The 26429-nt window shown below is 34.2% G+C and overlaps 1 protein-coding gene across 1 annotated transcript; it reads left to right on the top strand.

The window, feature by feature from the left end:
• Positions 1-19542: 19542 nt before the first annotated feature.
• On the top strand, positions 19543-25760 carry LOC100854873 (uncharacterized). The gene is made up of 9 exons (XM_019222862.1): positions 19543-20090; positions 20269-20418; positions 20723-20782; positions 21693-21809; positions 22149-22346; positions 23572-23664; positions 23759-23986; positions 24410-24741; positions 25093-25760. Exons 1-9 carry the CDS (start codon positions 19601-19603, stop codon positions 25708-25710), a joined length of 2286 nt encoding a protein of 761 aa, XP_019078407.1. The 5' UTR covers positions 19543-19600; the 3' UTR covers positions 25711-25760.
• The last annotated feature ends 669 nt before the right edge of the window (positions 25761-26429 follow it).

Here is a 26429-nt window from a genome sequence, read left to right as displayed (position 1 = left end):
TAAGAATAGAGCACGCAGTCGTATCAGATTTTGCACGTCGGCTATCAATTGAGAAGGTAGCAAGAAAGTTGTTAAGAAGTCAAAAGACTAAGGTGAAGTGAATGCAAGAGAAAAGAGGCTTACCATTTCCATCGTCTCTGCAACTGTGTAGTCTTACATGGGTAGGATGTGGGAAACGATGATGTTCAGAGTGTCGAAGAGAAGTCAGGCAGTGAAGAAAATGTTGGGATCGCTCTCTAGGTCTATCGAGACCCGTCGGGTAGCCAAAAAGAGTGTCCCCATGTTCTGTATAGGAGCCTCTCTCTCTGTAAAGCAGGGAATCTACTTCATCAACAATTTCCTCTTGGTTGGGAGCGCGAGACACTTGGGGACTGGGAGAAATGAAAGCTACACACTCAACGGAGTCATCATCGAGTTGTGCCGAAGAAAATGAGGGTCTCCTTGGCTCTGGATAAAGAACTTCCTCAATTAGGGGATTGATGCTTGTTGCTGCAACCGACGGCACTGGCACCGATGCAATAGCTAGGACAGGCTCTGGGCAAAGAATCACCAAGTAGGGCCTCTTAGAGAGAGAAGGGATGACCGTAATGGATTTGAACAGGTGCTTGCACTATCTCTCCTTGAATCTGGTCCTCAAGTTTGCGGCCATGTCATCTTCTTCTTCCTCTTCCCAGGTAAAAGGGGGCACCACTGGCTCAACCCCTATCTCTGGCTCGATGCTGGCAACCAACAGGTCAACCTATATGTCTGACTCGATGCTGGTAGCAGAAGAAGATGATGACGGAGATGAAGTTGAAGCATAAGGCAAAAGAGATGCAAATGGCAGAGTTGGTGCCCTTTAGATAGGTTGAATGAAAAAAAAAATTCTACTTGACAGGAAGACGAATGGTAGAGTTGGAATTCGAACGGTTGGTGGTCGAAGCTTGCCTTAGCATCCCGTCTTCACGTTTTTTCTCCCTTTGCTCTAAGCGGTCCTGAAATGCTTTGGAATCCACCGCATAAGCGACCTCATAAAAAGGGAGGTCCTTTAGCACGTGGTGCTCATCGGGTACTAGGGTTCGAGGGGCTAAACGGAGGAGTATGGGGAGGATGAACGACTAGGACTCCTTAACCACCGCCTGCAAGTTCTTATCCTTCAGAAGAACCTGGTGGTTCTGCTCGACAGAAGATATCTTAAAGATCTTGTTGAGACAATCAAAAGAGGCCTTCTCCACCCACTCTACATGGCAACCCTTTTTGTTCTTGCTTGCACCACACAAACATGAAAGATCAGCAATAGGTTCACAACCAAAAAGAAATAACTACAAATGACAGACAGGGATTATAGAAACATATCCTATTTGGGATTTCTAGCGAGCATCGTGGGTAAAATTTCCTTCCCGGTCCCTCATATAGACCATCCCAAGGGCTAGAGATAAGGATGTGCCCCTTCATCCTGCCCTTGTTCGATTTTGGAAGCCCGGTCACTAGCTGAAGTGAGGAGATGTGAGCAGATAGGCTAAACCTCTTATTCTGGCTCATTTTGACTATGTAGAAAAAAAGGATCTCTAGTAAAAAGAGGTCTAAGTGGTAGAGCATATCTAGGACATTACACCCCATCAGCACCCGGGCAACATTTGGGTGAAGGAAGGCTAGGAGGATCTTGGTAAAATGGAGGAACTGTTTGAGAAGAGAAGGAAGAGGAAAGTGGAGCATTGCATTGAACTGCTCCTTGGTGAAGTAGGTAGCATTGTGAGACAGATTTTCAGAGGTCATAGGCTCGCCTTCCACCAAGAGGATGGAGACGTCGTTCAAGATAAGAAAGCAATCCCGAAACTCTTGTTATGACAAAAGATCAATTGGGCGCTTTGGCACAAGGCATCCGACTCCCACACCTTTCTGGCCACCTTTCTAGCCCCTACCGCCCATGCTAGTGGAAGTATACCCCCTCTCGCTGACATACTGAGAAGCTCTGAGCCTCGTGGGAACCTATGTGGCATAACACAAATTGTTAGAAAATAATCACCCGACTCATCTGCCATAGGTAATGCCTCATCTGTACAATAAGGAACCTAAGCGAATCTAAGAATCAAGCTTGAGCAGACTACTTGACAAAACTTGAAGAGCAAGCCTTAGCCCCAAGAAAGGTCTTTCCTATTGTGCCATCACAATGGTTACATGACAAAATGCTTGAATGGACCACTTAGGGCACCAATAGTAAATGAACAAAAAATGAAAGATGAAAAGCCCTGGGTCTTACAAAACATTATCGGTCGCCTCCTCTAAAAGGGAGTCTTCTTCTCCAAGAAAATACAAAAGCCTTAGGTTATGGACTCCATGGCGTCCATTTCGCATTCAAAACTCAACAAACCCCAAAAGCAAAAAACAAGCAATAGAGGAGAAATGTGAAAGAAGGTAAGCTTACCAAAGTCAAGGAAGAGTTTCCGTTAGCAAAGAAGACTCCGCCTGAGGCAAGCCTGAGTGCGACTGTAAAAACAACAAAGAACAAGCAACGACTTGAGTTGTAGTGGCAAGAATGCAGCGATTGAAAAAAAAAAAAAAGCACCAAAGTAGGAATACTCAAAAAGTAACCCAAATGATATAGGGACCCCCTATTTATAAGGGACAAAAACCCTAAGGATCATAAAAGACAGGCCGCCTGGAAATGTACCTCAAAGTGACACGTCGCCTGATAGGTAGCCTCGGTGAATGTGACCCATCATTAATTCTCTAAGTGACATGTGTCCCAAAAGTGGTTGGATGACTTGAAGAGTCACGCAACCTGTTTCACCTCTGCCCAAACATAGGTAGACAGATTAAGGGGGCATTGTGGGGAGCTCCCTTACACGTGTCTCTTTTCCAACCAAAGCACCTTGACCGTCTAGCACAAGCATGCAACCCGTCCGAATCATTCCGTCCGAATCACCACCATATTCGTCTGATACCAGGCATAAGAAGGCTCTTATTTCCTTGCTAGGCCAAATAGTAAGAGGAGGTTGGATCTCCTAAACGGATAAGACTGTCCAATCAAGCCTTCAAGACCCACTAGCACATGTGATCATTCACACCTGACTTGTGAACAGCTGAAGGGACCTCCTCTAACCCTCAAGTCCATGTCAGTTAATTGTTGCACATAACCCCAAACCATCAATAGGTTGAAGAGATAGGCAACTACACAGTCTAAAATCCTGATGCGACAGTTGATGGCCTTTGCCAACCATCCAAAACTATGATGATTGCCTAGCCGCCTGCAAGACAATCATCATTACAAGAGAAAGTCAAAGTGCTTAGTCAGCACTACAGTGACACTCTCTTCAGCACTATAAAAATCCCTCCAAAAAAGCACAATCAGGGTACGTGCGCACACATACGCCTATCTTTTCTCTCACTAAGCAGTTTGATTTATTCTTATCTGCATTAATCTTCAGAGGGGCATACCCAGACCACCCGTTCGGACATCCTTTTGTGCAGGATAGGAGTTCATCCAGTCTCACTGTTGTTGGGTGAATTCTCTAAGAGGCATAAGGAAGGGAGGAATGTCGTCTAACCTCCATTGAGATGGACGAATCCAACTCTAATTGGCTCAGATCCAACACTGTTATAATGTTCTCCATTCATTGCTGATTGAGCTCTGGAAAGAGCTAAAACTTTCAAACCTTAAAATCCTATGTAAAGAGCTAAGGCTTTCAACCCTAAAATCCTTTATTCATTGTCACCTTGCAATGGTCTTATGTCAATAAACACAATTTGGTAAGCTTGGAATGGAAAATATAGCTAAAGCCTGCTTATGAATTCTACATTCCTAGAAAAAAAAAACGAGTATGCATGCCAAATTTCTAATCCAATCCTAGTGGTTTTACAAAAAGGAAAAAAAGAAAAGAAAAAAGAATCTCCCTAGAATCCTTTCTTCATTGTCACCATATGATGGTCTTATGTCAATAAACACAATTTGGTAAGCTTGGAATAGAAAATATAGCTGAAGTTTACTTTATGAATTCTACATTCTTAGAAAAAAGAAAACGAGTGTGCATGCCAAATTTCTTATCCAATCCTAGTGATTTTACAAATGAAAAGAATATTTTGTTTACTAAATGTAGATTGTACCATTCCATATTTTGGAGAGGTACTTTCGAACCGAGAATACCAAAGCAACCCTTTCGGTTTTAGATGGAAGAGCTTGGTCTATCAAGTACATTATGGGAGCAACAAGTGCAAATTTCTCTACTAGTTGGAGGAAGTTTGTGCAAGATAATTCTTTGCATGTAGGTGATGTGTGTGCCTTCAAGCTGGTAAAATGAACTAAAACTTCACTCAAGGGCGTCATATTTAGGAAAGAAGAAGAGGGAAATGACCTACAACATAGAAAGTAGAATTTTTTTTTGAATTTAGGAGTTGAAGGCTCAATTTTGCTTGTTTTTTTGAAAGAGTTCAAATGAACTTTGAGTTAAAGCCAAGAAACACAAATAAATAAATTTAGAATCTTTATTACTCAAGACACCAAAATGGGCTCGTGCGGTCATGAATTTCCAATTGAGATTCTTTCATGCACATTTGATTTGGAAGTCTTATAAAACCAAACCTCTTCGGGATTTACTCCTATAAAGATCTCATTATAACCCTTTAAGGGTGAGAGATTAGAAGGAGATCATTTTAGAGATCTTAGATAGAAAGCCTAAAGTGTCACACCATTCAAGGATTCGATCTTTGAATTTTGGGTTGAAGACCTTCATTCCTTCAGCCCATCAGTGAGGCTGTAGTGATCCACTAGAGCAATTGAAGGTTGTTGCGTCACGGATGTGAATTAAGTTGTAGGTACTAGAGAGTTAGTCTTTAGGGTAAAACAACCAGGTAAATCTATGTAACTTAATTTCGTATAGTTTATTTAGATTAGTAGGTCTTAAGCCTTGTGGTTTTTTTTATCTTCATAGTTAGTGTGGAAGGTTTCCACATAAAAATATGGTGCCCATTTCATATCTATTAATTTCATTACTATATCTTTAATTGGTTGATTATCATTGTTACCCCTAACATATCGTAAGTTATCTTTAAAAAATAAAAATCATATTTTCATATTTAAAGATTTCAAGTATAACTCATTTGGTTATACAAGATATCCCTGGGATCTATTATGATAAAAATTGGGGATAATACGTATCAATCTTTTGCTTAAATTTTAAAAATCACCCATTCACTCCCCATCCTACTTTAATAGGAGTAACTATTCCCAATGGAAAGCCAAGATGATGTTTTTCTTTAAAATGCAAGGTAAAAGGGTATGAAATTCAATAGAATATGGATAAGGACCTTTATTGATCCTTGATGCACAAGAATAGGACAAAGCCAACAATGAAGGTAGTGAAGCTAATGCTAAAGCTTTACTTCGTATTTTCAATGGAGTTTGTCCAGATGAGTTTCATAGTATAGCAAATTGTAAATGTGCAAAGGAAGCATGGAAAATACTTTAAGTTACTCAATGAAGGTATGTTTGCCATAAAGATCTCTAAATTGCAAATGTTTACCACAAAATTTGAGAATATTAGGATTCTTGAAAATCATAACTTTTCTTCCGTCTATTCGGAATTAAGTGATATTGTCAATTATTCTTTTAACCTTGGCGAACCTAGTCCTAATTCTAAAGTAGTTAGAAAAATATTGAGATCTCATCCAAAGAGATATAAGTAAAAAAATTGCTACCATAGAGAAGAGTAAGGACATTGCTTCAATGAGAATTGATGAACTTATAAAATTTATACAAACATATGAGATGAGCCTTCCTAATTCTCAAAAGCCTAGGGAGAAGCATTTAAGGTTTCGAAGAATGAAGAAAAAAATTTGAAATGTCATATAATACAACAAAAGATGAATTGGTTCATATGGCTAAAAGAATAAAAAAGATCATGAAATTCAATAATTAAATTTTATATTGCATGAATGCATTTGCCGGGAGTTGAACCTGGGTCTATTGCTTGGAGGGCAATTATCCTAACCATTGGACTAAAAACACTTGCTTAGAGGTATGACAAAATTCTTTACTCCCTCAAATTTTAAAACTTGTTAATATAATTGTTAAGGATAAAAGGTAAATACATAATTTTTGTATAAAGTTTCTACTTTTTATATAAAATTATCAGTACTTTATAACAAAAACTATATCCAAACAACACATAAATAAGAAGAAAACATATTACTAAATTGAAGAAATTAAAATAAAATTTTATACAAATTTTATACTACGGAACCATTGATGATGCTTTACTTTGTTTTGATCTCTTCTACCACATTGCACTTATATCACCAACAAATTCAATATAAAATAAGAATGCACTAAGAACTATATTTATAGATGTTTTAGTGAAAAACTCAGAAAGAAGCACATCATATAAAACCATAGAATGTATCTTTATAAGTTTTTTTTTTATCTTAAAAATTAAACAATAAAAATTTTAAACCATAATAGCATGATTTGAGTATGAATATTTTAGCAAGCAAATATTAAGAAAAATATCTATATCTGGCTTACAACATTAATGATTATGAGTCTTAACTAATCCATTGAATAAACAAAAATCTACGTATTGGAATCTTAATTTTTCTTTTTATCTTTTCATTTTAATTTATGAGAAAAAAATATGAAATTTAAAGAAATGTGACTCCATATCTAACTGTGCGGCAACACATTTTCCATTACTTCAATTGACTTCATATTTCTCTCCCTCGCCTCACCTTTCATGGTATATGGAGTGATTGCTATACAGAGTGGACAAATTCTTTATGAAAGTTGTTGACCCATATAAACCGAGCAAACTCTATATAAACTTAGCGGAGTGATTTGAATTGTGAAGGACTTATTATCAGCTACTACACCAATTAAATATCCATAATCAAGTTCCTACTATTTATATTTCCAAGTATTAAATGATGACGTGTAAGCATTATTATATTTTGAGTATAACTGTTCAGATAATATAATGCCATATATTTAAATTCCAATATAAAAAAAATACTTATATATGAGTTCAGATTCAAATATTAATATCCTTGTATTTTGAGTATCCGAATATTAGTATCATTGCATTTTGAGTACAAATGTTGGAACAAAAAGATATATAAATAGGCAAAATTTCTATGTAAATCATAGAATATAATATCATTAAATTTTATATCGCATGCATGTGTTTTTCAAGAGTTGATCCCAAGTCTATTGCCTGGAAGGCAATTATCCTAATCATTGGACAATAAACACTAGCTTAGAGGTATGAAAAAATTCCTTACTCCCTCAAATTTTAAAATTTGTTAAAATGATCATTAAGGATAGAAGGTAAATACATTATTTTTGTATCAAGTTTCTACTTTTTACATAAAATTATCGGCATTTTTTGTTTTATTTTTTAAAACAAAAAATATATCTAAAAAACACATAAATAAGAAGAAAAAATATTATAGAATTGGAGAAATTAAAATAAAAATTCTATACAAATTTTATACTAGGGAACCATTGATGCTTTAGTTTCTTCTAATCTCTTCTACTACATTGCTCTTGTATCACCAACAAATTCGATATAAAATAAGAATGCACTAAGAACCAGATTTGTAGACGTTTTAGTGAAAAACTTAGAAAAAAACACATCATATAAAACGATAGAAAGTATCTTTATAAGTTGTTTCTTGATTTTATCCTAAAAATCATACAATAAAAATTTTAAACCATAATAGCATAATTTGAGTATGTATATTTTAACAAGCAAATATTAAGAAAAATATCTATATATGCCTTACAATTCATTCATGAGTGTGAGAATTAAGCAATCCATTGAATAAACAAAAATCTATGTGTATTGGTGATTACTACTCAAAAAGTGCTATTTGATAGCCTATAATTAACTCTTTTAAATGCTTTTGAGTAGTAGTTATCACCTTTTAACCCAATTAACATATTAAGGGCCCTAGCAATCAATTCTAATCAAATTGTGTTAAGTTTTGGTGTTTTGATAGCTTTTTGATCACCAAAGCAATCAGAGATTGAGGAGAGTTCTTTGGAATCCTTGGCAAAGCAATGGAAAGCTCAAAAACATGTAGAACCGAAGCTTTGAAGTCCTTTGCCATAAGCAGATCCGAAATACAAGGAGCAAAAGATGTCCAGACAGGGCGTCCGGACACACCATTAGAGAGCGGCGGAACGTGGGCTGTGACAGGCTTTCGGAATGAAGTTACAAGGCTTGCTCGCTTTAGTCAATGTTTTTCCATCCGGACAACATATCCGGATAGGATATGCTATCGTCCGGGTGTGATGTTCACGAATGCCGTGTGCTTCTCCTAGAGGGAGTCCGGATAGGAAAGCGCGCCACATGTCCTCTTGGGGAATCCAGATGGAGTTGATCCGGATAGCCTTGCGCGCTCCGTGTCATCCAGGAGAGGGGTCCCTACACCTTGCACATAGGGAAGAATTCTATCCGGTTGGCATTCCACCTCATCCGGATATCTCACATCCGGATGAGAAAGGAGGACATTCCGTGCGTCGACATTTTACATCCGGATATCTCACAGCCGGATGGGAGAGGAGAATGCTTCAACTTCTCCGGATAGACATATCCGGACCTTCTGATAACACTTACCTGCAGAGTTTTTCTCTCAGTATACAGTGCAGTGGTGTTCTCCTGAACCTTCCTGATATTTTCGACCGACATTTTGAGATATTTTGGGATATTTTGCTTTAGATATTTGTTGTCTAAATCCCCAAACTCTCCTTGTAATCCACCTATCATAGGATTTCTTAGTTTTTAAGTAAGTAAAAAGGGTGAATAACCTCATATATATAGTTTGTAATTTTCTTTACAAAATGATCAATCTATTATGTAATCAACGGAAGAAAGAAATATATTTCACAGAGCACTTGCTCTGTTTTTCCTTCATATAATTGTTTTCTCGTTAGTTTTCTTACTAGCCAAACAAGCTCTGAGGAAGTTTCCTCAGAGAATGAGTGGCTAGACTTTTAGTTCCTTGGAGTTAAGGTTGCCGGGAAAGGTTCCAAGTGCAAGAAGTAGTAGCTTTGTGGTTTCAGTCATTAATGAAGAGAAAGTGTGATCCTTTAATGATTTCTATTTTTTTAGTTAACTTAAAACACCTTCAATTCACTTGAGCCAACACTTGGTAAGACACGTGATCTCCGTCTATGGAGATGCACTTGTTTATCTCTTGCAAGCTTTTGGGAAGTGACTTGGAGGTAGGATTTTCTAGAATTGCCAACACTTGGTAAGCTTTTTGGACTCTAGGGAGACATCCATTAGTTATCTCTTGCGAGCTTGAGAAAGGAAGTCCAAAGTTAAAGATCACCTTGAATGGCGAATGCTAGGTGAGAGGCACGAGCCATTGCAAGTTGCATCAGTGAAAGGGAATTAGAGCTGAAATCCATTTAAAGGTTACATCTGTACAACACCGGTTAGAGAATTGATTATATGTTAATTCTCTAATGCGAGTAAACGAACCAAATGACCGGAGCTCTGTTTTTGCATAAGGAACCTCCCCCGTGAACCTAAACCTCCAAGGAATGTTTTTCTTCATAAGTAATTTCCATTACTTTCTTTTTGGTTAGTTTAAGACCAAACCCTTTTCACTCCAACAACTTTATGTTTTCTTTTAAAGCTAACCTTGAAATGAAAAAGCACCAACTCTGCTTTGAATTGGTATCAGTTGTGAGTTGAAAACCCTTCCCAGTGAACGATCCTAGAGCCACTATGCTAAAGTAGCTTTGTCTTTGCTACCCTAGTTCATGGTGTAATAGGTTATAAATTTTATTGATTACTACCTCAATCAAGGAGCACTAGCTGGACATGAATCAGCTGATACATCGACTGGGCATGAATCAATTGGAATCTTAATTTTTCTTTTTACCTTTTTATTTTATTTTATGAGAAACAAATATGAAATTTAAGGAAATGTGACTCCATATCAAACTGTTGGGCACCACATGTTCCATTACTTCAATTGACTTCATATTTCTCTCCATCGCCTCATCTTTCATGGTATATGGAGTGAATGCTTTACAGAGTGGACAAACTCTTTATGAAAGTTGTTGACCCATATAAACCGAACAAACTCTATATAAACTTGGTGGAAGGATTGAATTTTGGAGTAATTATTATCAGCTACTACACCAATTAGATATCCATATTCGAGTTTCAACTATTCATAATTCTAAGTATTAAATGATGACATATAAGAATTATTATATTTTGAGTATAATTGTTCGAACATAAAATATAATGCCAAATATTTAAATTCCAATATAAAAAAATATTTACATATGAGTTCAAATTAAAATATTAATATCCTTGTATTTTGAACATCCAAATATTAGTATCATTGTATTTCGAATACAAATGTTGGAACAAAAAGATATATAAATAAGCAAAATTTCTATATAAAACATATTATATAATATCCTTAAATTTTATAGCCCATGCATGCGTTTGTCGGGAGTTGATCCCAAGCCTATTGCCTGAAAGGCAATTTTCCTAACCGTTGGACTATAAATGCTAGCTCTTAGAGGTATGAAAAATTCCTTACTCCCTCAAATTTTAAAATTTGCTAAAAATGATTGTTAAGGATAAAAGGTAAATACATTATTTTTGTTTAAAGTTTCTACTTTTTACATAAAATTATTGGCATTTTTTGTTTTATTTTTTAAAACAAAAAAACACATAAATAAGAAGAAAAAAAAATTACAGAATTGGAGAAATTAAAACAAAAATTCTATACAAATTTTATAATATGGAACCATCGATGCTTTAGTTTCTTCTAATCTCTTCTACCTTATTGCTCTTGTATCACCAACAAATTCAATAAGAATGCAATAAGAATTACATTTATAGACGTTTTAGTGAAAAACTCAGAAAGAAACACATCATATAAAACAATAGAATGTATCTTTATAAGTTGCTTTTTGATTTTATCCTAAAAATCAAACAATAAAAATTATAAACCAGAATAGCATAATTTGAGTATGAATATTTTAACAAGCGAATATTAAGAAAAATATCTATATATGGCATACAATTCATTCATGATTATGAGTATTAAGCAATATCCATTGAAAAAACAAAAATCTATGTGTATCGGAATCTTAATTTTTCTTTTTACCTTTTCATTTTAATTTATGATAAACAAATATGAAATTTAAAGAAATGTGACTCCATATCAAACTGTGGGGCACCACATGTTCCATTACTTCAATTGACTTCATATTTCTCTCCACCATCTCACCTTTCATGGTATATGGAGTGACTGCTTTACATAATGGACAAACTCTTTATGAAAGTTGTCGGTTCATATAAACCAAACAAACTCTTTATAAACTTGGTGGAAAGATTTGAATTGTGGAGTAATTATTATCAGCTACTACACCAATTAAATAGCCATACTCGAGTTTCAACTATTCATAATTCTAAGTATTAAATGATGACATATAAGCATTATTATATTTTGAGTATAATTGTTCGAAACAGAAAATATAATGCCAAATATTTAAATTCCAATATAAAAAAAATATTTACACATGAGTTCAAATTAAAATATTAATATCATGTATTTTGAGTGTCCAAATATTAGAATCATTGTATTTTGAGTACAAATGTTGAAACAAAAAAAAAAACAAAATTTCGATATAAACCATAGTGTATAATATCATTAAATTTTATCTCTTATGCATTTGTTTTCCGCAAGTCAAACCCAAGTCTATTTCTTGGAAGGCAATTATCCTAACCATTGGACTACAAACACTTGCTTAGAGGTATTACAAAATTCCTTTCCCTCTCAAATTTTAAAACTTGTTAAAATAATTGTTAAGAATAAAAGGTAAATACATAATTTTTTTTACACTTTCATTGTTAATAAGATTCCAACTAGAAGCGCATAAGTACTATAATGTGCTTCTCCATGGTTGTTTGGTAACCATGTATGTAATGGGATAATTGTTGATTTGACAACAAAAGTAGTAATAAAATCCAATATATAATATCATTTCTAATGCCACAGGATACAATTGATTAGCTAATGTTTCAAAATCTAATATTGGTTCATTGGAACCATATAAGTCAATGCCTAGAACTCTTAGTAAGAGGAAAATGGAACCTTTTTCAGTGTACAAAATAAACTTTGTAGCCAAGTATAGATCTTTCTTTCCCTCTCGCCTCCTACACACAAAGATAGAAGTCGACAAACTAGAATTAATTCTAACTCCCACATGATGAAAAAAGTAAAAGGTCTCGAGAAGAAAATGATCCCATTTTATCATTATACATTGCTAACATCATAAAATGGAATAATAAAAAATCTCGAGTAACTAGCCAAGTCGCTAAAATAGCTACGGTGGTGATAAATCTCGTTTATAAAATGGGTCCTATAGATAGCCCATCTATTCCTAATCTTTAGTAAAAAATAAAAAATAAAATAAAAAAATTGATCCATTTATAATTGGAAATGATAGTAGAATACATAGATTGATAGAAGTAGTTCTAACATACATATAAATATATTATACCATCTAGACATCTTATTTCCTCTATGAGGGAGAAAAAACAAAAAAAAATATATCCAAACAACACATAAATAAAAAGAAAAATATTATTGAATTAGAGAAATAAAAATAAAAATTCTATACAAATTTAATAGTTTGGAACCATTGATGCTTTCATTTCTTTTACTCTCTTCTACCACATTGCACTCATATCACTAACAAATTCAATATAAAATAAGAATGTATTGAGAACTAGATTTGTAGATGTTTTAGTGAAAAACTCATAAAAAGACATCATATAAAATAATAGAGTGTATCTTTGTAAATTGATTTTTTATTTTATCTTAAAAATCAAACAATAAAATTTTTAAACCATAATAACATAATTTGAGTATGAATATTTTAACAAGCGAATATTAAGCAAAATATCTATATATGGCTTATATTTCATTTAACCATTCATAATTATAAGTATCAAGTAATCCATCAAATAAACAAAAATCTGTGTATTGGAATCTTAATTTTCCTTTTTATTTTCATTTTAATTTATTGAAAACAAATATGACGTTTAACAAAATGGTGCTCCACATCAAACCATGGGGGTGTCCCATTACTTCATATTTCTCTCATTATCTCACCTTTCATGGTATATGGAGTGACTACTCTATAGAGTCGACAAATTCTTTATGAAAGTTGTCAGTTAATATAAACCGAACAAACTCTATACAAACTTGATGGATAATCTACATATGTTAGTTTGTGAGGAATTTGAATTGTGAAGTGTTTATTATCGGCTACCACACCAATTAAATATCAAGATCCAACTATTCATAATTCTAAGTATTAAATGATGGTTTATAAATATTATTATATTTTGAGTAAATTGTTCAAACAAAAAATATAATGCTAAATATTTAAATTCCAATATAAAAAATATATTAACATATGAGTTCAAATATTAATATCCTTGTATTTTGAGTATCCAAATATTGGTATATCTTTCTTGGTATATTAAGATAATAGTTAAGAGTATAAATTGAAGCATTATAGAGCTACAAAGATAGTTATTAAATTGTTAGCACTGCATAAAAACATTCCTCCTATAGTAGTTGTTAATACAAATAAGAGAAACTTTGTAATAGCCATTTCTATACTACACAAGGCCATCTAATTAATCAATTAGTCCAATCCAAAGACCTTGTTGCCTATCCCTTGAGCAACCTTGTATAATTACCAAAATGCCCTTATGTACAAGAGTGAACCTAAAGTCAATCCAACTCTTGTAAACTGTGTCATCATGGTATATGAGCTTAGAGCAAGGACTATTGGGACCCACATGAGTTTTGGCTCCCTTATAATTCAATTATGAAGTTCATTTAACATTCCACTATAAAGAATCAATTGCACTTTAGTACCATATGTAAATAACAATAAGATGAAGCTCAAGTGCATAACCTATTATCAATTAAATGCAAATTCCAAATGAGTGGTGTCCATAATCTAACAAAATAGTGTTATCATCTATCAAGATTACTTTTCTAATCCTTGAGTTATAAATTTCACTTATTATGTGGTCAATTCATGACATATTCTAGTTCCAAGGAACATATGTCAAATTTTCACTAAAGGAAATGCTAGGGCCATAAACTTCTAGATCACATGTCCTATGGATTACCCAAAGGGACACATTATCTCAATCTTATGAGGATATCATGGTGCCTCTATTGGGAATACTTATTCCACTAGCCTCTATCAATAGTGACCCAATCCGTAGGGATATGTGACCACCTTAGGGTCTCACCATAGGTCAAAACCTCCTGTTGATTTTGGCACTAGCTCAATATCCTCTTAAGGTTGAGAGTCCATGTAGTATAGTAGTTTGGTGAATCATGACAATCGATAGTCTTGTATTATGAAGAACCATATGTACGTCTTGTCCAATATATAACCATACACACTAGTGCACTCACCATTGTAAACCTATCTTGACAATTAAGATAAGTCATCCCTCCAATTAGAAGGTAGTGTACTATAGTCTTTACTAGATTGCTCAAATCCATGAACTAAGTATAGACAACTTATTTACTTAGAAGGAACCTATGACTTGTATCATTTGTGCAACTCCTAATACATCTAAGTCATGTATAATTTAAGATATGGGTGTGAATGCTTAGATATTTAATTAATGCAAATAGGATAAAGGAAAACAAAGAAATAACATGAATAAATAAAATCAATGAATATATCTTAATCTGTTACATTATGCCGTGTTTTCTAAGGCTTAATCCTAACAATGACTACCCAATAGCCTTCTGTCATGAATCACCATAGGTTCTATACAATGTGTAACCATACACACTAGTGCACTCACTACGGGAACCTCATCCCTACAGCGGAAGCTAAACATTCCTCCAATTAGGATGTGGTGAACTATAACCTCAAATGAGTTGCCTAAGTCCATGAACCGGTTGTGAACCAATCATCTATGTACAAGGAACTCATGACTTGGATCTTCTATGCAATTCCTAATAGACCAAAGTCATGTAAAATACAAGAGATGCTAGGCCAAAATGCTCATAAAGTATAATGCGTTGAATAAAGATAGATAAAAGTGAAACTGTAATATCATTAAATAAATGACAAATTCCAAATCTATTACATCATGTCATGCTTTTAAAAGCTATATATATCGTAATAGTTTATACCTTAAAATTAGGAATTCTGACCATTTGAAAGCTTGCATGTGACTAGAGGGATAAATTGACACCTCAACAAGGGAGATTATGTACTTAAAAGCATGTTTCAATTGAGCACTTGAATTACACATTCTAACTTGTGTCCCTAAGTACACAATTCAAACAGTCACTCAAGGTGCACAATTCAGACCATGCTTCCAATGTGTACATTTGATGTTGCACTTTTTAAGTGTAGAATCTTACCTTCACCAAAGGTGTTCTAAAATATGACATGACTCAAAAATAACAAAAAGAAATGCATACCTTGTTTCTACTAAAGATATAGGTTTTAAGTAATATCGAAAGCTAAAGGACTCTACAAAATAAAATATTAGCTATATATATATATATATATATATATAGATAAAAAAAACAACAAAAACAAAAACAAAATCATCCTAACGACTATCACCAAAAGCTTTAATTTTGACAAAAATTTCAAGGTGGTTTGTGGATTGATGTGTTGGAGAAGGTAGACAACTAGGGGTTACCAATTTAGATCAGGTCTCCTGGTCATCATACTTTCCTAAAGACATCATCCTAGTAGCTATAATGCTTATAATGCTAGATTGAGTGACTTAGAAAAGGAAAAGAAATGGAGCAACAAAGATAAAACAAGTGTGGTTAAAAGAAACAAAAATGAATGGAGAACAGGTGAAATACAATTGTAGAGCTACAAAAACAACAAATGTATACCCTAAAATACCTTTAGCACCGTTAATGCAAAAAGTTCCCTGACAACGACACCAATTTTTTGGTTTCTACAAGGGTGTCTCTAGTTTAACAAAATCTGGAAATAAATTTGGCTATAAAGTTTTACAAGAAAAAAATTTTAAACCAAATTAATTGTTGAAACTTTTAACTCTTGAACCAATAAAATAAAATAAAAAACTTCATAGGAAACTTGTGCTTAAATGCACTAAAGGTATGAGCTTTATGGTATGAGTGTTGATTAGAAACTCGAGAAAAAAAATTGATTTTCAAACTATAGAGGAATAAGGATCCTAAAAACTAGAAAACTAAAAGACAATGAACTCCAGGGGCATAAATTTATAGAAACTTCTTTTCTCACGCTCATCCCACCAACAAGGCTCTCATTCGATGCTTACAACTTTAGGAACAAGCCATAGGTTTATACCAAAGGGGGTTCCAGTTAGCATGAGTATTAACCACCTGAACAGAAGATCAACTCGATCTAATTAATTCTTTTTGGGTTCTTGCAATTAGATGTTTTAAATGGATTCTTGCTCATATCAAAAGGCCAGTGTTTGGTTTATAAGACTAAAGGAGCTAAGGCCAAGGTTGCTTGACTTGTGGCCTTCACAACCACAATCCTTACTTCCCATAGATACTTTTTTTATCATCATAACTATGAACTTGAGTCATGGTTACTCCTTTTCTCTCCTTATAACCACTAATAGGAGTTATGATCCTTTCAACTCGGTGAACTATGCTAAGATATGGAGACCTTAGTCCCTTTCACTGATTGGAGCCAAAAACACAGAAAGAGAAAAACAAAAGAAAAACATAGAAATAGAAATGTAAAATAAACTGGGACCCCAAAATAAAAGAATATTTTCAAAACTTATCTTTGCTGCAACTTTTGCTACTTGTTATAGTCATAACCATCAATTTTTTTAGGAATAATATGCAAGATGTATGTGATAATTGATGAATGTATACTTTGATCATTTTTGCTATGCTATTTAGATACTAAGCATGCTAGGATTTATTTCTTTTATTATTTATTACTATAATTTTTATCTAACCTTCCATGTCTTGTGGAAGCACGTTATGAGTTATCTATGCTATTTAGGTACTCATCTTACCTTCGCATCTTAATTCCATAAATTATGTATTTTTTTTTATATATGATCATTATGTATTGCTTCGTATGTGATTGTCAACATGTTTAGCATATCTTTTTTATTATTTGTTTGACTTGTCATGTTTGATTAAGAGACTAGGGTAAAATGCATGATGTGTGTTTTATTTTTTAAACTAACCATTGATGTCTTGTGATAGTGCTTAAGTTGCAGTTTAGGTATGCAATACAATCCTTACTTTATGATTGTGTTTTGAATTATTATTTGGCATGCTAGTGATAATAGACTTTCAAAATCGCCTTAACCTATCTAGGTATTCATAATCGACTGATTAATTGTCATATTTCTCTCAACTTAACTAGTAAAGATCATTTTAGAGCTTAGAGGGATATGACATCTTTGCGATACCTTCCTAATAAGTAATCTGATCCCCGGACTTAAACTTTAGTTTTTTACAGACAACTTTTCCAAAAGTCAAGAGTCATTTTAGGGGTTTTGTTTCTACTTGATTTCCTCTTTTAAAAATAAATAAAAGTAAGTGGCAACTCTCCATTCTTTTTATAAAAATCGGTTCTTCAATTTAAAAAGCGAGTCTTGCTAGTCGAGTGGGAACACACGTAAAAATGCCAGTCCATAGTCCTATCTTAACATTCACATGATTACATTCTCTCCAACCAAATATTTCCATAACCTTTGTTTCTCATCTTTCATACTCATACCTTGTACTTCTTAGCTTTTCTTTATTCTCATCATCCTCCACAAATCTCAAACTTGATTGGGGTTAACTTTTTTACTTTGCCTATTTTTATATCCTCAAAGATCAACAAAGTCAATAGAGAACAAGCCACATTAGACAATCTTCAACATCAACCCCTAGGAATTATTTGCACTATCATCCATTGGATTGTGATCAAAATGAACAAATAAGAGGAAAATATTATTTTTTATAATTAATTAAAAACATTATCAAAGAGGATTGTATCCACATTATTGTAATACAAATAATTTTATTCATTTATTTTCTTATTTTTTATATATCTTTTTGTGAAAAATCCGAAAATTTTGTATATTACACATGTGAGATAGCCCAAATCATGGTTACGGGAAGAAACCATGGTAGAGATGCCGCTTGCAGCCTTGGGAAAAAACACGGGATATGATTCAGATTCTGCGTGAGCACGACAATTAGGATCATATTCTTCGCCACCTTCGCCACCCTTCATCGTGTTGTCTTTGTCAATCAAAAGAGGAGAATTAATTTAACATGGTGGGACATCATACTGTTCCCCGATATGAGCATGCTCTTTGTCTTTTTCTTTTAGTATAAAGCTTAACCTTGCAACTCACAAGTTACTTTTGCTGATCTTGCCAATCACATGTTGCCTATAAGAAGAAAGAAAAAACTCCTATACTAAGTAGAATTTTCAGCAAAATTAAAGAATAAAATTTGTAATTTGCCATTTTTTATTTTCTCTTGGCTTTTAATGATAGATTTCTTTTCAAAGAAGAATAATTTCTTCAGTAACATATAAGTTTTATGCGAACAGGTGATGTTTCTTTTAATAAAGCACTTTTCCTTCTTAAATATCTGTGGGTCGTTCCTCATTTCGGCTTATGAAAAGGGGACGAGAATGAACGACTAACTAAGATTCTTTGGAGAAGATATGCGGCCTTTTATATCTATATATATATATATATATATATATATATATATATATATATATATAACATCAAATCCGACATCTTAAATTAAGAGACGAACTTGGATTCTTAATTTCTCTCGGAAAGTGTACCACGACAAATATTAAATCTTTAGTGATCAACTAGATGACATTAATTATATTTTTTATATTATTAGAAGTAGGATTCATGTATCCCTTCAGGATAAAAAAACATGATCCATAAAATGAATTTATTAACTCACATAAACTTTTAAGGATCTAAAAGTAGGTTTTCGGTTTTAGTGCTATGCTTGATTTGAGGAAAGTGATTAGGAAAAATATAAAAAAAAAATAAAAGTCGTCTTCCTGAGCAAAGCTAGTTATTAGGAATTCTAGTGATTATGAAAAACATATTGAAAAGGAATTCTATTTTCTCTTCCCATTTTGCCCTTGCCGGTTGGTTGTACAGGAAGACCGACTTTTTCTTTTCGACTGGCTAAAAGCTAACAACGTCAGTCGCAAGAAACTAAGACAAAATCACCAAAGTGGGAGTCTTGATGCATTACGGGCAACAGAGTAAGCTAATGGAATCACATTTAATATTTAATCAAGGAAGGATCTTTAAGATGATCAATTATTTAGCAATGACTACATTGATGATTCCCAAGGTTTTATTTTTGTATCGTGGGGTCCATACTTGTTCTTATCCCATATCTTGAGCAAGGTATCACTTTTGGAGTAGCATGTCCTGAGAACAGAGGAGGGAGGATGGGCTAGCGGGAGTGGTATACATATATATATATATATATACATGTAGTCTATCTGTTTGATGGTATAGAGAGGAGTGGGTGACGTTCTTACTTGTTACTCATCATCAGGAGAGGAAGAATGGTGGAGTTCACTCTGACAAAACTGTTTGACGAGGTCCTGAAAGGGCACTGGGATAACGTTGTCGACATATACGAGCACATCAAAGGAGCTGCCCAACTCAAGATCAATAGTTCTGGGGACACAGCATTGCACAAAGCCGTCTCAGATGGCCGTGAACATATAGTTGAACAACTTGTTAAAGCGCTGCGTGCCGAGGTCAAGGATGCTCTAGAACTTACGAATAACCATGGCAACACTCCTCTCCATTTAGCTGCGGCCATGGGAAATATTCCTATGTGCAAATGCATGACTGGAGAGCATATAGATCTGCTGGACCAGCGCAATAATAATGGGCATACACCCCTCTTCTTGACCGTTCTCCATGGCAAACTGGACGCTTTCATTTTCCTCTGTGAAATCTGCAAACCAAATGGCATCGAGAGGTACTATCGAGGAGGAAAGTTTGGTGCAACGATTCTCCACACCGCCGTTAATGGAGAGCACTTTAGTAAGTATTTTAAATTTCAGGGCTCTTCATAGGAGGATAGCATGCATGCGTACACACACGCCCAAGTATCGGTGTCTCATGTCTTGCTTATATATATATATATATGTGTATGTACGTATATTTCAACACGTTGGATATTTAAATGATCAACATTAATCTTTGTTGTTGTGCTTCACAGAATTGGCATTTCATATAATGAACAATCATAAAGAGCTAATGAACTGGATGGACGAAAGAGGATCGACCCCTCTCCATCTTCTGGCCGATAAGCCTTCAGTATTCAGAAGTGGTGCTTACTTCGGCTGGCGGGAAAATATTATTTATTCTTGTAAGTAGAACTCTCTGCCAATCTCATTATTCATTTAGGCACATTACTAATAACCTTTCATATATAAAGCAGATGATTTCCTTGGTCCAGGCCTAGTGCATGCGCACAGGCATTCATATCAATTATATTTTCATATCTATTAAGGACACATAAGAAGCCCATGCATGTAGTATCTGCTTCAAGTCAGTACCTAACGCGCACTACTTTTCAAGGAAGGTCTTGCTGTGATGGATTGGATTCCAACCTGTAACTATTACACTATATTAACTACTGTACACATTAATAATATTATTACTTTTGCAAGGTATAACCGTCAAAGAGCTGCCAGATCTCATTCTTCCAGACGAGATCAACAACCAAACAGGTATATATCAACTTTCAAGTACCAGTATCCAGTATCTACCTAGCTACAAGATACAAAACACATAGCGTTTTCTGTATGTATTGGATATTCTTGTTGGCAGGCGTACATTATTAATATTATTATTTTGATATGGTAAAAATGTCAACAAGCTGCCAAATCCCAATATTCTTCCAGATCATATCAACAAACCAACAGGTATATATCAACTCTCCAGTGTCAGTATCCACCTACAAAATACATAGCACATAGCTTTTTCAGTATGTATTGAATATTCTTGTTGTCAGGTGCATGTGTAGTAGGCTTGCACAACACAAATATATATATATATATTCTCTTCAAATGCTCCTCTGTAGTTGCATGAATATTCAGCGAGGAATTAATGTACCCATGATGACCATGCACATTACATGCTATATACATATAAAAACTTCTGGGTTAAGTTTTGGGTTCATCAGTTGATTTCAAAGCTGCCAGCAGGCTCTATCATTATTAAATAAATATTTAAGCAACTCCAACTCCTCTAACCCCATTCGCTACTGCTTATCGACTTTTTCTTTGGTGCTCTTGACCTTCGTAGATCAGCCACTTAGTTAAACTAAAAATGGTGCAATGTGTCTTATCAATAAGCTGCACGCTTTCCACAAGCTACATTTATACTCCCTTTGAGAAATTTTGCGAACTTTGGTTTTCTGAGTTCGGGCACCCCAGCACATCATACACCAACCACATTCTATTCTAACCACCTAGTGCCAGAGGGCAGGCTGTCCAATTTTGAGCCATTAGTTTACTCATACTTCTGTTGTTCTAAGTATTTATATGATTCATTTGCTAGTTTGTCAGTACGTTCAACTGTTATGGCATTGATAGGTTCACAACTAAACAATTGCGATAATTGGATTTTTTTTTATAGGTCAACAATCAAGGAACACCGAATTTCCAAGCGATCGATGGTTTCCACCAACTTATAGAAAATGCTGCTACTTCTTGAATCTCATATATAGTGTTCTATTGGTTATCTTTGGATGGGGTAAGCAATGAAACTCCTACACAATTGTTTCCATCATAGCATGACATATGATTCAATCATCAAGCTTATATATAGAGGTACGTGGGCTACTAATACTACTGAGTGGCGTGGTGCTTCTTCTTCGTAATGATGCCTTTTATTCTTGTAGTTCTTTTTCTGTAGTGATAATAATGACAATTATAACTACTTTTAGCGTAGTCATAACATCTAATCAGAAAATTGCTATTAGTATGTAATCACATCTGCTAGCTTTGGGCAGGTCCATTATGAATAAAATATAATAATAAATAAAAAAATTAAATCTTTTAAATTACTTATGGATATGAATGCTGTGACCAGGCAAGCTGGTTTCTAATTCTAGAGCTAATGGAGAAAATGCAAAAAACTCTGGTCAAGTGGGGGATGCCGAGAACCCCAAAGAACTTGAAGATGAGAGTTTATGCATCCCATGCTTTCGGTTTTCTGGAGGTAATGGAGACAATGCAAAAAGACATGGCCAGACGGGATTGGCGGGGAACGCAAAAGAACTGCCTAAAGGTGAAAGCATATGTAGGAACCAGTTTTACTTTCTATATATACAAGTTGTAGTAATGTAAATAATGTAATACTATTGCCAAGTAGTAATATTATAAGCAGTAGTAGTACTAGTAGTGTAATGATGTAGTAATAGTATAATATAATGATATAATTGATAATATAACAGTAATTGTAATAATAACGATAAGGACAACAACTTTTACGGTTGTCTTATTGAAAAATTACATATCTGCATTTGACAGATAAGATATGAAATATCTAATCAGAAATTTGTTAAATTGCTGCATTAGGCCACTAGGCAGATTAATTGGTTTGCGGAAAAAAAAAAAAAAATCAATGCATATGGCTTCTCAAATTCCTGCACCCCCTTGGCATTGCTCGTACCATGTTTGGAATCTTTGGCCTTGTTTGGCTCAGACCATGTTTGGAATCTTAGGTCTTGTTTGGAAATTATTTTTTTAAAACGGCTTTCTAATAAAAAATAAAAAAAATAGTTGTAGTTCTTAAAAAAATAAAAAATCAAAAATTAATTTCCTATTATTAAAAACAAAAAATAGTTTCTATTGTTAACCACAATTTTTGAGTGTTTTTGGAGAATATATTTTCATTATTTTTAAGGGTTATTATAAAACATAATTATATAAATATAAAAATTGATTAAAAGTAAATCAATATATGTAAAATTTATTTTTAAAATATATTTAAAAATATAGAAGATATGTTATAAAATATTTTAGGTTATAAATAGATTTTTATTCTATAAAATATAATAGAACAATTTTTAAAAATTATTTTCTAAAAAATTATTTTCTAAAAAATTATTTTAGAGAACTGTCTCCAAAAGCACTTCCTAAACAAAACTTTTGTCCCTTTATTTATTTTATGGACACGGATAAGCGGCATATCAAGAGCAGAGAATCCAAAAAGAGACAACATGAAGGTATGTAGGATCTAGTTTTACCTTATGTTCTTCCAGGACAAGTACTTTTTATCTATACACGGTATTTGGTTGGGCATGTGGTGATGCACAAGCTTGCATCTTATACCTTACGGTAATAAATAAATTAATTAAAAAAAAAAAAGTAACCAAAACCCTGTAGTTCAACCTGATAACATTCCAATTAGCTAGGATGATCAAATAACTTTAATTTAAACAGTTTATTTTGAATTTTGCTTGTCCATTGAGAAGTTTCTTATACCTATTTTCATATATATACATATACAGGTGAAGATCAACTAAAGTTCCCACCAAATTATCGCACAGGCATCGAGCTGATGAAGCTTGTATTTAAACTAATGCTGATTATCCTTGGATTGGGTATGACACCAAATTGCTATCACTATCTTTCCTTCTGCTATGATGTAAAGCAATATAGATTTAAATTGTGTTTGCCCGTTATGTGGTTCTAAAGGATACGAAGAAATACAGAAGATTAAGCACATGAAAGAGAAGCACGTATGGTCTGTTCAGATCCTCAAAAAAATGCTTGAAAGTACTAGAATTTATGGGTATGATGCTGGTGGAAGGTCCGGACCATCAACATCAACATCCGGTGAAGGGCATGCTTTAATGGAAAATTTCACAGAATTTCCACCAGTAGAAACTAACGGAAAGGCCAAAGATGCCGATGATAAACACGGTATGTCTCTCCTTGAGATGATAGTATTAAGTCTGGGTACCTTCAAAATGACGTAAAAAGTTGAAACAAATGATAGGGCTATTATTATTATTACCATTACTTTTACTCCAAACAGCTTTTTCATATAATGCACTGATATATGGAGGGTGGTGGGGTGGAGTCTCTAGCTTTTATAGTAGATGTGAACTCGTCAGCTGTACACATGATGAGTAGTGGCATCATAGATAAGTATCCTGTACGAGCTTAACATAATTTTTCCATCTTATGCAACATTTGTGTCAAATTGCCACAGAATAAGTGGAAACTGATAATCTAACGTCTATTTTGACGATAGAAATGATTTTATTTTGGCTTTACTCATGGCTCACGCTAGACCTTTTCTCTATTAGCTTAGGAATTGTCTATTGTGGTATATATTGGCAGAGCCGGGACTGGATAGAAGTGAGACACCAATACTAACCGCAGCAAGAACTGGTATCAAAGAAATTGTGGAGCTCATCCTCAAGCATTTTCCAGTTGCCATTCATGACATGAACTCACAGAAGAAGAACATAGTGCTGTTGGCAGCGGAGAATAGACAACCCCATTTGATTGATCTCTTAATACAGAAAAATTCCAGTGAAAGTGTATTTCACACGGTGGATATTAAAGGAAACAGTGCGTTGCACCTTGCTGCAAATTACGATCCGTCTCTGAATCCTTGGACTCTTCCAGGTGCTGCATTGCAAATGCAATGGGAAATAAAGTGGTATGAGGTACGAGAACGCAACATTTTTATATATGGTTTTCATTTTTTTTTTTATTCTCTACGGTTAATTTACTTTTCATCATGCTTGTGGCTCCAATTGTCATTGCACAATACAAATGAAGTACGAGGCTTTAATTTTCCTTTTTCTTTTTTCTACCAAGATACACAATGATAGAGATCCTGGTAAATAGATTATAAATAAATATCTCCTACACTTATGCGCAAGTCGAAACAGACAGAGAGAGCCTGCTTCAGTGCGTTAGGAATAGCGAAATCCGGTACATTCCGTTTTGTTTCCCATCCCAGTCTTTCGCAACACTTCAGGTTTAAAATTGTGTATTTTGTTTCACGCTTGCAGTATGTCAAAAGTTCCGTGGGACCAGACTTCCTCATGTTGTACAATAACGATGGAAAGACCGCAAAGGAGATCTTCACAACCACACATAAAGACCTCGTAAAAGAAGGTGGAAAATGGCTACTTAAGACCTCGGATTCATGCTCGGTTGTAGCAGCGCTTATTGCAACCGTCGCCTTCGCAACCTCAGCCACTATTCCAGGAAGCACCGAACAAGGGAAACCAGTTCTTGGAAAGGAACTAGCATTCCAAGTGTTTGCAATTTCATCATTAGTTTCTCTTTGCTTCTCGGTCACTTCCTTGGTAATGTTTCTAGCAATTCTCACATCTAGATACCAAGAGAATGAATTTAGGATAACCTTGCATACGAGGCTTCTGTGGGGTTTATCGTTTCTGCTGATTTCCATAGCAGCCGGATTGGTCTCTTTTTGCGCAGGCCACTTCTTCATTCTGAATGATCACTTGAAATCTGTGGCAGTTCCAATATATGCAGTCACCTGCATCCCAGCAACACTTTTTGCCCTGGCCCACTTGCCTTTATACTTTGATCTCCTACGTGCCATTTTTACCAAAGTCCCACTGGTTTTGTATAACGGAAGGTTTGCTACGGACACAACTTAAAATTGATTAAAGATGTTTCTAAAAGTTAGAAATTTATTCAGTTTTTAAAAGTTAATTCGAATTTTGAGTAGTTGATTTAGTTTTTATATTTAAGGAGTTTAGTCATGTTTCTATATTTTTATTGTTTGGAGTTTCTATCTTGTTACATGAAAGTATTTATAGATAATAGATTATATAATATTTGAATAAGATTAGTGGAAGACAATAAATATTTTTAATTCTTCTCAATTATTTGTATTTCATTATAAACCATTGTAAGGGTAAAAACATAAAAAGAAAGTATAAATTGATACATAAGATAGAATAGAGATATGATGTTACTTTGGAGAAGACACTTTCTATAGAGAAACTGTCGGATCCCTTTATCAAGGCTTTACTTAGCAGTCTTTGATGGATATATATAGAAAAAACGTAGTGTTGGGAACCCTCGATTACTCTGTTCTTAAATCCTAGATCAATAGGGTGCATCCAATGCTATCCCTTTAGATCTAAGCACAATGAAAACATGGTATTAAAACCCAGAATCTAATTTTGAAGTTGACTCAACACTTCACTAATAACATAACATAAAAGTCTACAACAATGCAACATAAAAGCCATCAACATCTCATAAGCTTGCAGCATCTCAAATGCCTACAACATCCTATAAGCATTTTTCCAATGTCATTAAACTTGCATAATCATCACCCAAAATGCTAACAAGGCAAAAATCATATTGC

The sequence above is a fragment of the Vitis vinifera genome, chromosome 11 (genome assembly GCF_030704535.1).
Source record: "Vitis vinifera cultivar Pinot Noir 40024 chromosome 11, ASM3070453v1".
In the NCBI taxonomy this organism is placed as follows: Eukaryota; Viridiplantae; Streptophyta; class Magnoliopsida; order Vitales; family Vitaceae; genus Vitis; species Vitis vinifera.
Note: the sequence above shows the minus strand (reverse complement) of the source record. Positions and strands in the feature narration are given on the sequence as shown.